The sequence below is a fragment of the Corvus cornix genome, chromosome 2, assembly GCF_000738735.6.
Source record: "Corvus cornix cornix isolate S_Up_H32 chromosome 2, ASM73873v5, whole genome shotgun sequence".
In the NCBI taxonomy this organism is placed as follows: Eukaryota; Metazoa; Chordata; class Aves; order Passeriformes; family Corvidae; genus Corvus; species Corvus cornix.
In genome coordinates this window covers 97,755,484-97,768,337 of record NC_046333.1, presented here as the reverse complement: position 1 = coordinate 97,768,337, position 12,854 = coordinate 97,755,484, and the positions used below count along the sequence as shown (strand labels likewise).

Here is a 12,854-nt window from a genome sequence, read left to right as displayed (position 1 = left end):
TAAACCTTTTGCTTAAGTACTTCATGAGAATTAACCACTTTTGTGCCATCTTCATCACATCAGATGTCTGAGAGTGCCATCCTCCCATCCTTTAAGCAGCAAGCACCACAGTGTGGACAAGGGCTGTTAAAACAGCCCAGCTAAACAATGAAGCAGCATGAGACTGTGCACGTCCAAGTGCCAAGACTACTCAAGTCCTTCCAGAAGGAAATGTAAGCTAGGACAGGCTGACTCAGCTTCCCTTTACTACAGAAACTCCTGTAGGTCTGGTACTTTAAAATCTCTTTTTTGGAAATGCATTTGTGTTACACTGCTAGAGCGCTCACTAAATCACAGACAAGCAAATATTAACTCCTACCTCTAGAAACTATTTTCAAACTACTGCAAAGTACCAGCCGCATTTCTGCACTGCGTGACTCGGGGCCTAAAGTATACTTACAACAAACATCCTCCTACACAACATGTAACATCTAAGCTTGACACTGTAAATTAAGCAAAGGAAACAAGCTCTTTTAAATCCTTTTTATTACAGAAAAACAAAAGGCTTACACGTGACTTAAAAAAAAGCAGCATTATTTTATGAATCCAAAGTTATTACAGTGAAGTTGCTTTAAGAAACCTCTAGAGACTGAAGAAAAGAAATAAAATGCCCCTCCTCAGACAGCATTCTAGATTACTTATGTGACTACAGCAAACACCTTAATTTCACATCACTTCTGACACCCAGTATATGACTTGTCCACCTTTCTTCTCCCCATAACTTTTCAGTGTAGCTGGGGGAAGGATTTGATGAAAACAGCAGTACATTTCAAGTCTAATCTTCAACAGTTCAGTACACATCTGATGGACATTAGAGCTCAGAAGTGACGAGCATACAGGCTGCATACAGGCTTTCCTCTTATTAACTCCAGCTATTAAGTGCTACAGTTTGAACAGATCCCAGTGTGATCCGTTTCTTCTACAGTATTTATCCTTATTCAGGTCCACATCTCAGAAGATTTCCCAGCAAGTTAACTGGCTACTACTGATTATAAACACAAACAAAAATAACCACAAAAAAAGAAGGTTCCATGTTGAAACAGTTCTTAGGAGTGCAGCAGAACTCAGGTATTTTTTCCTTTTCATTGCATTCCAAAGAAGGAACAGCACTGTTCCAGTGACCACTTCAGGTTTTTTTATTAAGTCAAAGCTGCAGGTTTCCAGCCTGAGCCAACATTAAATACACAACTGATCTGTACTGAAATCTTAAAAAAAGAGACAAAAAAAAATTATTACTGCCTTAATAGTCCTAGATTTTGACTATCAGCACTGAGTTGTGCAGAAGTCCAAAGAAATTTACAGGTTTTTCGTTAAGTGATTTTTAAAATTTTTTTCAAAAAACAACTTGGCAGCTCAATACCATTTAAAAAAAGAAAACCCCTTTCTAAACACCTATTCCTCATGTATATCCTAAACCTACACCTCTCAAAGGCTCTACCAAAAAAATAAAACATCAACAAAAAGCAAGAAAACTCCAGCCACTATGTACAACTGGCTATAGTGAAAAAAATGAAAAAAAGGCAATCATAGACAGAAAACAGAGGAAAAAAAAAAAAAAGGGAAAAAATATATCAGATACCTGCTACTCAGTGTTCTATGACCTCATTTTTTCTCTCTCCTCCCAAATGGAAAAAGTTTGGATTCATAATCAGACATGGAATCTTTCCCCAAAAACTTCCTGATCTCTCTACATGTTGTTTATACTGTTTGATAACCAAAATCTTTCAAGTCAGAGATCTATTTAAGGTACTGTGCGTGCCAACATGAAGCCAGCTGTTACCACGCTACTTAAACAGAAGAAACAAGTTTCTTTCCCACACGGAAAAAGGATGCAATACATTTTCCCTGGCTACAATTCTACAGTATCACCAAATTTATGCAAACATAGAACTTGTCTATTTAAGCTTACTCATGGTTTTTATTTAAAATTCCTTAATTTAGTGGTATAGCATAGCAATTTCTTACGTGATCAAGCTGCCTCGTAAGGAGGACATCATATTTTGTAATATACAGTAATACAGCCTTAAAAAAAAAAAAAAAAAAAAAGAGAAAAAAAAGGAAAAACCCCAGCATGAATAGTTTGAGGAGGAGCAATAAAAGTTTTGTTTTTGTGGTACTTTCCATGATATCAATGCCAAAGGCTGCTTTATAGCTTATCCTTGGGGAGCTTTAGCCCTGGACACAAATTAGTCCTTTTTGCAGTCACGGGTTTGCAATAAAAGTGGCTTTTATGATAAAACAGGTAACAAAAATGCTTTACACTGATCAATCTCTGTCAATATTAATATTAAGCTCCATTAACTCCCTCCTTCAGAGTAGGTAACAGCCTCAAATGAAACTACCTACCTCAAAGATGTATAACAATCTCAAGTAAACACTGTAAAATAAATTTACACCATTCAAAAAGCTTGTCATTAGAGAGTTATACAAATAGTCATATTTATGTCTTCCTTTATCGAGCTGTGCTGCAGATTCAGAAAACTTACAGATCTTTTGCACTCTAAGTGTGCAAGCACTCACAGAAAATAATTAACAGGCAATCACATTCTAAAATGTTTTTAACATAATTTTCCAATATTTTTAGCTGCTAAAGCACTAATAAACACTTAACTTAGCATATAATTCCCACATCCTGTATCTAGTAAACATTCTTGACTGCCAATAATTATATTATTACATGGTAGAACGGTCCTCCAATTCCCAACAATTTACATTTAATTTGAGGAAATAGAAAAGTTTGTTGGTTTTGGCTTTTTCCCCCCATAATAATGTGCAACAGGTAGAACATGTGACTTCTTAGAAAACTTATAAGTTGTCTTTAGCTATCAGGCTCTGAAACACTTTACAGCTCTCTTAACCTCTTCTCATTTTCAGCTTTAACTTTATATGAATGAGTGCATAGCTGTGCTGTATTAGTAGCAGTTCATCACATATAGTAAGGTCAAGTAACATTATCTCACTGCTCTGAACTGGAAATGAACAATCCAAAACTCTTACAAAAATGGTGTAGAACTGTACCTGAAAATTTCTTCAGTTTAAATTGCTCTTTGTTAATCTACTAAGGACAATTAAGAGAACATCCATTTTTTTTCTGTCAATTTCTGAGAAAATTTGAATACATGCAAGTCAAAACTACCATAATGCAGATAAAACTGTCCTCTTTCATGAAGATAATCAATAAATTGCCAATAAATAAGTCTGTTTGGAAATTCTAGAGAATTCTCTTCCTAAACAAGTCAGTCTTTTTTCTTTTCCATTATATCTTTCTGTTTAAGCTCTCCATCTGAAAGTTCTGTGTATTTTCCATTCTTTTCCTCCTCTTGTTCTTCCTCACTGCCTTCATCTGTGAGCTCCCGATCATCACTTTCCTTTTTAGCTCCCTCATGCTCAAATACCTCTCCCTCTGTATCAGCTGTGCAGATTCCATAACACATGATGCTGATGACCCCCAAGGGCAACCCAAAGAGAAAGCATCCCAGCAGTGGTGAACTCTTGAACACAGACTGTTGAAATAGAAAGTAAAAACCACTTTCAGTGAATATATACAGTTACTGCATTACTTCTCTTATCACTCTGTGTATTTATTCAAAAAACATCCAAAATAAGAATCAGTGTCTTTTAGAGGAATCATGGAATCAGCTAGGTTGGAAAAGACCTTTGAGATCATCAAGTCCAACCTATGGCATAAAACCACCAACAAGACCACAGCACTAAGTGCCACATCCAGTCTTTTATTAAACACCTCCAGGGATGGTGAACCCTACCACCTCCCTGAGCAGCCCATTCCGATACACAGTCACCCTTTCTGTCAAGAACTTCTTCCTAATGTCCAGCCTAAACCTTCCCTGACACAGACTGTGTCCTCTTGTCCTAATGGATGGGTTATTTTGGTTTTTCTGCTTGTTTGGTTTGGGTTTTGGGTTTTATTATGGTTGTTGCTTTGTGGGGCTCTTTTTATTAGGTTTGTTTGGTTGGTTTCTTCCACAAAAATGGCAAGGAGCCCCCAACTTTAACAATTTCTATTATGAGTTCATAAAAAATGACACTGAAGTTCAAATATTACAATATTGCATTGGGATAGTTAATGTTTACACACCAACTGCATATCCTACGCATTCTTTGAAGCTTTAAAAACAGTTGTTCCAAGAGTGTTAAAAAACACTTTAAAAAAAAAAAAGTCGTCTCTTACTTGTCTCATTCTCAAAAATTAGTCTGCAAAAGAAGTTGAGAGAACTTCCTGTTGAGGAGTAGCTTAATGGCACAGGAAGAAGGACGTATGGTTTCAGAAACTGGTGGCTAAACATTTCACTTTCACAGAAATTTGGAAGCCACTCATTTAGAAACAAGTGAGTTTCAATTTAGATTCACACTACAGGTTTATTTGCTGGTGCAGGACGAGTGCAGAAATGGATTTGTGTACATCTTCCCAACAAAATTTTGTTAAGCATAATTAACCTATGAGAAAGACGACAAAAATGTTTGCTTTAAAACTACATAAAGAGTAGTATTTAATCCCCTTATGCTCTAACTAATTAGACCAAAAATGTAACATTCCTCAGAACAGTGAAGTGGTACCAGTTTCAGGAAAGGATGTCAAAAGGGTCAAGGAAAATATCTTGAAGTCTCTCTGTTCTGTCCCTTAAAATACATGTCAGGTATACAGAAAAGCAGTGAAAAATGAAGCAACTAAGATATGTTGAATATTTATCACACATATTATTAAAAAATTTAATCAAGAAGTTCATTTGTCTTAAACCTATACATATACCTACAATATAAAACAACTCATACAATATATTTTTAAAACCCTCTACAAGTATTTGTATCCCGATTGGCAAGGGCACCATCTAATTCAATGAAAAATAAAACTTACCACTATAGTAGACTTGGCATCATAGATTATTCTCTTGATTCGTTGCAGAAGTCCATCACCACCCTGTGCCTGAAATTTCAAATGGAACCATGTCAAAACTGCTGACATTTTTCAGTTATGATTCCAAAAGTTCATTCTTCTGACCTTGCAATCTTAAGTCCCTTTAGAAGGAAATGAAAAGTAATTATTCTTACATCTCATGATGCCCAGACGCTCCAACTTGCCAAGCTTGGACAAAGATTACTCAGTAGTCTTATAAAAAAGTCTCTCACAATTGTTTTGAACAATCAGTGCCAACTTGGACAGTGGGCTGACACTTACTCTCTCACCATAAAGGAACACTAACAAAAACTAGCAACTGTCCTGATGTAGCAATGATAAAACTACATAGCAGCAAAACTACTGCAGCTGTTGAACATCCACTTATGGATTATGACAGCACAGCTAGAAAAATCTAAGAACTAAGCAAAGAGAAGATATGAAGGTGTAATAAATAAAACCTGTGTCAAGCAATGACAGACTATACCTACACTAACCCCTAATTGAGCAGTGTTCAAAATAACTACATGAATCAGAAGTCCTGTCTGATGAAAAGGGCCAGTTTTCACCTTTCTTGAGTAGCCAGAGAAACAAATACATATTTGGAAGTCAACTGATCAGCACCTGATCTGACCAAATCCCCTCAAACAGCAAAAGAAGTCCACAGAGACAGACTCACAAAAGGTTATCTGTAGGATCATACAGAATAACAATAAAGTCCAGGTGAATAATCCAACACTTCCCAAGGAAGAGAAAGGGGAATGCCAGACTTCTCAGAAATTTCTCTGTGGTTCAGAAAGTCTGCATCCTATTAGCTGTTTACCAGCATACTTTGAAGACTCTCATTCCTCAACAGCTGCACAATTTCTTGGGCAGAGAATGTAGCCAAAGTAGCCATTTTATGTCTACAGACACCTTAAATGCAGACAGCTTAAATGAAGCCACATCCTGTATTTTTGTATTGTACAGAGATGTGAATTTAGACCAACCTTTAATCACTCTAGCTGAGATACTGCAAACAAAAGATAGAAAGACCTAAGTGACACTACAGCAACAAACAAGAGGCATCACAAATGATTTTCCTCCAAGTAAAAAAAAAAAGAGAAACCAATTACACTTCTTGTTTCAACCAGAAAGATACATACAAATAGAGTCTAACAGATAACATAATTCAGTGCACTCAAAAACCATTAAAAAAGCGAGAACTCAAAACCAAAGAACCACCAAGTAAGTTACAGCAATACTCCTCACACTGCAACTGGAAGCATAGCCAGTAAAGTCTGGAACAGCACATAAATCTGCCAATATCATGTTCTACATCAACTTGTCCGATTAAATAAACCAAAGTACCCCATATGACAAATATCTTCTGCATTATTTGCTATTACGACCCAGTGACCTAAAACTGCTGGTGTAATATAAAGTGGAATTCAGCACTCAATATACAGTGAAATTGGGGCTAAAACCAGAAATAGGTTTCTCCCAGGAGGCAGCCAAACTATTTGCTAGCAGCTCGCCTTCGTGGCAAAGCATTCTCTCCCCAGAAGCACAAATGACAGTTCTGCTCCATGACCTCTTTCCTCATCCACACAACATAGCCTTCTGTCCAACTTACAGTACACTGAGGGAATAAATACTCAAAAATTATCCAAGTAATCAATTCCAATTGATTTATTAACTTTCTTGTTTTAACAAAAGACAGCTCTTTTTCAGTTTTAGAGCAGAGAAGAGTAAGCTTGTGTCCACTTCCAACATCCAAAGCAAATATAACACTGTTTTTTGGATCTGAACTTTTAATTCATCCAGCTACTGCATTTATTAGTTTACCACCCAAAAGAAAGGGCGCAGTAGAATTATGCACTATAATTCAAAATTTTAAACAAATGCATTTAATGCAAACCAGGAGATGAATAAAAATCTCTCCATTTACAACTGCACCAGTAAAAGGAATATCAAAAGAAGCCAGCTATATGTTTTGTTTATGCTATAAACAAAAGATAGCTTACTTTGCACAACACGCAACAGCATGACTGCAGAATTTACAATCACATATTCAATGACAGCACCCAAGACAGTAAGACAGGACAGGGATATGAAACACATGCATAACTATCAGAGTAACCAATTTTTTTCCTTACTTTAGCATCTAAGGAAATAAACACCAACCAATATATTCCAAGCCACAATGAAGACTTACTTCAGCTGTACCATCCAGGATATTGTTAATAAACTGAACCATGTCTTCTGTGCTCTCAATGTGCCTATCTGGTAGAAAATACTGCTGATTGGAGGTATTCAATACAACAATAGTAGGGATTGTCAAGTCACTGCAAACATAAAACAGACAGTTTATATATTTAAAGAACTACCATACAAAATATTCCAATTCAAGTAATCCCTACATAATTTCAAAAGGGAATCCATTAATCTTCTCTTCATGTGTGTTCTTTATAATAATTCTTTAAAAGCAAGAGAGAAGGGGGAAGATAATCATCTGAATGGTATAGACATGTTTCTCATTAATATTTTTTTCCTTCACATCCGTATCAATGACAGTATTGAAGCTTACAGCATTTTACGTACCAGAGCAACTGCAAATCAGGTACCTTATGACTTTCCAAATAGTAAGAGATCCCAGATAGTAGCCTTGTATACAAAATGCTTTAAGTGTTTTAGTTCACAAAGGCAGCAGTGTAACTCAAAGATGTAATCCCACACAACCATTGTCTAACTGATCACCTTTATCAATCAATCTCTGCCAGTCAAGTCAAAAGTATGAGCCGTATCAAGCAAAGTTTTTCTACAGCTCTTTTAGAGATGGCATATGAGCAGCAGAGTTTTTGAAGAATTTTATTACTCAGCAGTTAACATTCATGTGCATGTGCAATATATCATAATTGGAAAGAAAAAAAAATGCTAGAAATTATCTCTGGACACAAACCAGTTTAATCTTCCATTCATTGTAGCATTAAATTCAAAATTAGATCAGGTTTAGGAAATTTTAATGCTGCAAAAAACCACTGTTTGACAAGTAAGATTTAAATACATTAAACAAGGTTAAAAATCACTGGTAGTCTTTGTCAATTTTCTACAGATCTGTCAGTAATGAATTCAGATACTTTCACATGAGAAGCAATGCACACCTTCTTTTTCTACATTTTTACCCTTGTCCAGTAGTGCCCCATCCATGTACATTTGTAATCCATGTAACATTGATGATGATTTCAGTCTTATCTGTGGCTACCAATTCATACTAAATTATTTAATGAAAATACTGGTTATTTACTCAAGATGCCCATTTTTCTTTGAAGTCACTGAAATCATCCTAAATTTTCTCCCACAGTTTAGGTGAGGTTTTCAGTTTTGATTTTAATTCAAATGCAAACCTAGAAGTGAAAAAGTTTAATACTTGTAGATGACGATTTTATGAACTTCTAGAAAGCTGAATACTTTAAGGTGCAGACTCTACTCCCAGTACTGAAGCTGAAAGCATGGTGCCACCTCAAAAAACATAAGGGTAATTACAGGGATAACAAAATAATGCCATCCTTTACATGGAACTCTAGATAAACAACCAAACAAAACTTTGTACACAGAGAGAATCTGCCACATACGTGTCTCTAAATATAATGTTTTTTCCATGAAACTTTTATTCTTTTCTTATTAGAAACAAACAAGAAACCTAAGTAGAAGGCATTCAAACCAAGTCAGGTGTTTTTGCAAGCACCTCGTAACAAGTTATCAATTTCTGCCAAAATATGTCATCCCAGCCAAAACAGAACAAGTTTTATTAATCAGATGCAGTGTCTCTGTTGCATTTAACAGCCTGGCAACTGATGTTCTTAGAGTTGGTTGTAGAGCAGCTGAAAGATAACCTCTATACATGGATTCTGTATGCTATACAGACATTCATAAAAGCCCATTTAATGTGTTAGTTCCAAGATCAGAGAGCTCTACATAAACCTACAGCTGACATTCTCTGTGATACACCTTAGCTTACAAAAAGCTGTATCTTTGCTTTCACTAAAACACTGAAAAGCATTTTTAAGTACAGTTATGTATTTTAATTAAAATACATGATATTCTGATTTCTTCTTTTGTGCATGGTTTTAAACGTGCCATTTCTAGTCCAACAAAAGCATTTTAATACACTGCTGAAGAGACAGAAGAATTACAGTATCTACTAATGGAGTTACAGCCAAGTTCATAAATGTCAGGGTCTACTAGGTTCTATCCCCAGAAATCATAGAATATTTTGTCCTTTGTGAAGAAAACAGAATTTATTCCTATATGCATCTGGTACAGTAAACAACCTGTTCTGTGATATGTTTCTCACTATTCAGATTTTTTATTTCCACTTGCTGCCATCTGGTGACAAACCAAAGCAGTTGCAATACATTTTTTTTAAACCCAAATTACTCACGTAGCCACATGAAGAGCTTTGAACATAATTTGCTGCATTCTTTTGCAGCTTCCTACTTACGCTTGAAATGCATACAGTAGTTTAGAAAATAATTAAAAGCTGGTGAGTACTTAACAACCACTTTCCATATATTCAAAATTATAAAATCAGGCATTTTGCAGATTCAGTTAAACCCAGCTGAACAGATCTTGCCACTAGATCACTACCATCCCAAGTGGCAGTTCTGTCTTCTTTCCCTTCATTTCCTTCCTCCCAGGCATCTCATCTCCCTTCCCTACTTCTCTGCACATCAGTGCTGGCGCTCAACAGAGTAGAAGGGAATTCATTGTTGAATCAGCAAAATAAATTTCCGACTCGCCCAGACAAAAAAACGAACTCTTCTCTGCCAGATAAACAGGATGAAACAGCTCAGCAGACAGACATAAGAGCCTGCACAGGAGAAGCAATCAAGGAAGTGAGGGAGGTCTTATTTTTGGCAATTATAAAGCACTAGCTCAATCAAATCACACAATTTTAATTGAGAGACAGTTGTTTTTAAATTAATTGCATTCAGGTGTTAATCTGCAGACATTCTACAAAAATACAGACCTTGTGCTTCTGGGTCCACATGAAGCTCCTAGGATCTTTAGGGGCATGAACACATGCTTAATTAATGGTTTGATCCCTGAGAAAGGGATTTGGAAAACTTACAGAATTAGCATACTGACTTCTGATTTTCCTTTCTTTCAGAACTCCAAAGGCCAGAGGAGAACACGTAGTTAACTACAAATGCCAAGCAACTCAACTCTCTAATTATGCATTTTTTAGAAAAGGATCAAAGTAAGGGCAACTGTCAAGCATCTTGTTAAACCACCTATAAATTTCAAAATGAACCATGTACATATCAAGTGTAGACAGCATCTTCCATGTATTCTATGCTTCTCTAGGTCTTAAAAATACATTAAGAATGAAAGCTCACAATTCTAACAGTTATTAATTTAACAAAGTAGACCTAAAAGATAAGCTTTGTCCATCAGCATTATCAGTAAACCAAACGTCTACCATTAAATTATACATTTATACAGTTTAACAAAAAACTGATACTATGTTACAGGCTGAATTCTGACAACAGAGTTTTTTTTTTTAAGCTGTGAAAGCCAAGAACTTTTTGTAAGATTATCTTCAAGTAACTACACTTGGCAACAAATAGAAGAAAAGAATATTCAAAAAAGAATTTACTTACTCCATTAGTAAACTATTAATGTAATCATTTCCGTCCATATGGCCAAACTGAAAATCCCTGTATGAGACGCAGTTAAAAATGAAATGATGAAAAAGAAAACACAATAGTGGGTTTCAGCAAGAATTCTCCCTTAAATATTTTTCCTATAACTGAAAATGAGAGCACACACTCAGCAATGTAATTCAAAAAAAGTGATGATCTAGAACACAGCATGATGAAACACAGCTCATGAAATGGTCCTATTAAGTATCAGTATACAAATATAAAAGCAGGCACTGTAACATTTTTCACATAGAGAAAAAAAGTGACTGGTATCTTAGAAAGATTCATGCAGAAGTTGAATTAAGACATCAGAGTACCATGTATGCCTACCTGTGAAAGTGATCCCGATAATCTCTGGCAACTTCCTGAATAATAGACTTTAGTCTAGAAGGAAAAAAATTGGCAATGATAATCCAGGATAAACTCTTTCTAAATACAAACAATAAACCTTGAGATTTCACCAGTAAGCAGCAATTTGTACCTCATCAGCAAAAAGGACTAACAAAAACCACCTTGCACATCTTGCTTAGTTCCTAAAGGTTGAAAATAGCATCCACAGTACTTGAACAGTATTTTTTTTAGTCTGTGTATGCAATCAGAAAGGGACAAGGGAAGGTCTTGTTCCTCTCAGTCTCATCAGCAAACTCCAACCCCAGCGAAAATATCCCTTCTTTAAAGTTCCACAGACAACTAATACATAAGCACTGCTAACCTAATTTTCAATGTGAGTGAACTGAAGTACAGTCATTTGTTTAAACTCACTGAGTTCATCTCGAAGTCATCTGAACTCCAGCACTTTTGTCTATGTTTAAAAGGTGACACAATAGGTTTTAAAAGCTATGAGATCACCATTTGCTCATGTAATCTCATTAGCAAGTGGCAGAAGAGTGATACAGGAACTCCCACCATCTCAGTGAAGTCATGTGTGCTTCAACCAAGCCATAAATTAAGTAAAGTTAGTACATTAAGTCAGAAATTAAAGAACCTTTGCAAGTTAAACCCACTGATTTAACCTATATTTCTTAATATTTAAGAAACTTCCAAACTTCCCTATGTCATATCAGCACATTTCTCCCATAGTGCCACCAATACTCAATTCTGTACCTGGTATGTTCCACTGAAGAGTTTTTATCATCAATGACTGCAATAGCCACAAGTTTTCCTAAAATAAGGAATAAAATTCTTGAAACCATTTAAAAAGAAACACACATTGTCCGATGGGAAATATGTCAACTTAGAAGATCAGGTACTCTCCAGCGAGAGGAATTAGTTCTTATGTATAAACCAGCCTCAGAGCAAAAGAGCCTCTTCGAGCTGACCATGCTGTGGTTTTCTCAAAGCTACTGAAAATAAATTAAGATGGGGCTTAATGCCACACCACTAGCATCCTATGAAAAGCCTATCTATAGAAAGAAGTTAAAAGGGAGAAAATGCAGATAAAAATTAATTTCCTACTCAAGCTGCATATTTGCATATACCTATATATAAGGCTATGGAGACCTTTATTATATAGCAGCAAATTACTGACTCTAAGTGATTAAATCACTATTGTACCGATTTACTAATGACTATTTTTCACACAGTTGTGAGCATTATGGAAAAAAAAATTGGAAAATTTACTGGTAGAGCCCAGAATTCATGACATCAGAAACACAATTTAGTTCATAGCCCTCTGTCAGAGGAGCTTAAAGGTCAACACCATAATATACTGATCTTTTCAGGATTTACTTTGTGAAGTTTTTCTGATTAAAAGAAAAAAAAACCAAAGAAAAACCAAACCCAAGGAGTCCTATGGTCAATCAGATAACAGTATGTTTAAAAAGCTGGCCAAAGTTTCTCCAGATCAAGCACCTGAAGTTAGGAAAGCAGATCTGTTAACAGTGCAGTCGTCAGACAGATTAACCCAAGGCTCCAGATGGCCGATTTGTCACTTCTCTCCAGGTGCCACAATTTACTCAAAACCCTCCCCACCAAGCCAAGCAATTGCTCAGTTCCTACCTATCACCATGCTACAGGAATCTTTCCCTTCAAAGATAGGAAGTCACTCTTCTTCGAGTAATACTGAAGAGTTTTAAGGGCAAGAACTATGACTTGTTCCCAGGCTTCCTTGTGAAATAGCAGTAGTTTCTCCCCATCCCACTTCTTCCATACCTCAATTCCACTTTTCCCCCATTTCTTTCCAACCTAAGACACTATCTAATAAATACACCAGGAGA

General features: G+C 36.0%; 1 protein-coding gene across 2 annotated transcripts in view; it reads right to left on the bottom strand.

Annotated features, from left to right (window-relative positions):
* Positions 1 to 507: 507 nt before the first annotated feature.
* Positions 508 to 12,854, bottom strand: part of TMX3 (thioredoxin related transmembrane protein 3) — a 29,363-nt gene continuing 17,016 nt past the window's right edge. The window contains exons 11-15 of one of the 2 annotated variants that reach the window (XM_039548508.1): positions 11,743 to 11,800; positions 10,969 to 11,022; positions 7,149 to 7,278; positions 4,913 to 4,981; positions 508 to 3,542 (exon numbers count right to left, since the gene is read on the bottom strand). In XM_039548508.1, the coding sequence (XP_039404442.1) occupies positions 3,276 to 3,542; positions 4,913 to 4,981; positions 7,149 to 7,278; positions 10,969 to 11,022; positions 11,743 to 11,800 (578 nt within the window). In that variant the 3' untranslated portion in view covers positions 508 to 3,275. The other variant, XM_039548509.1, reaches the window with a different exon arrangement.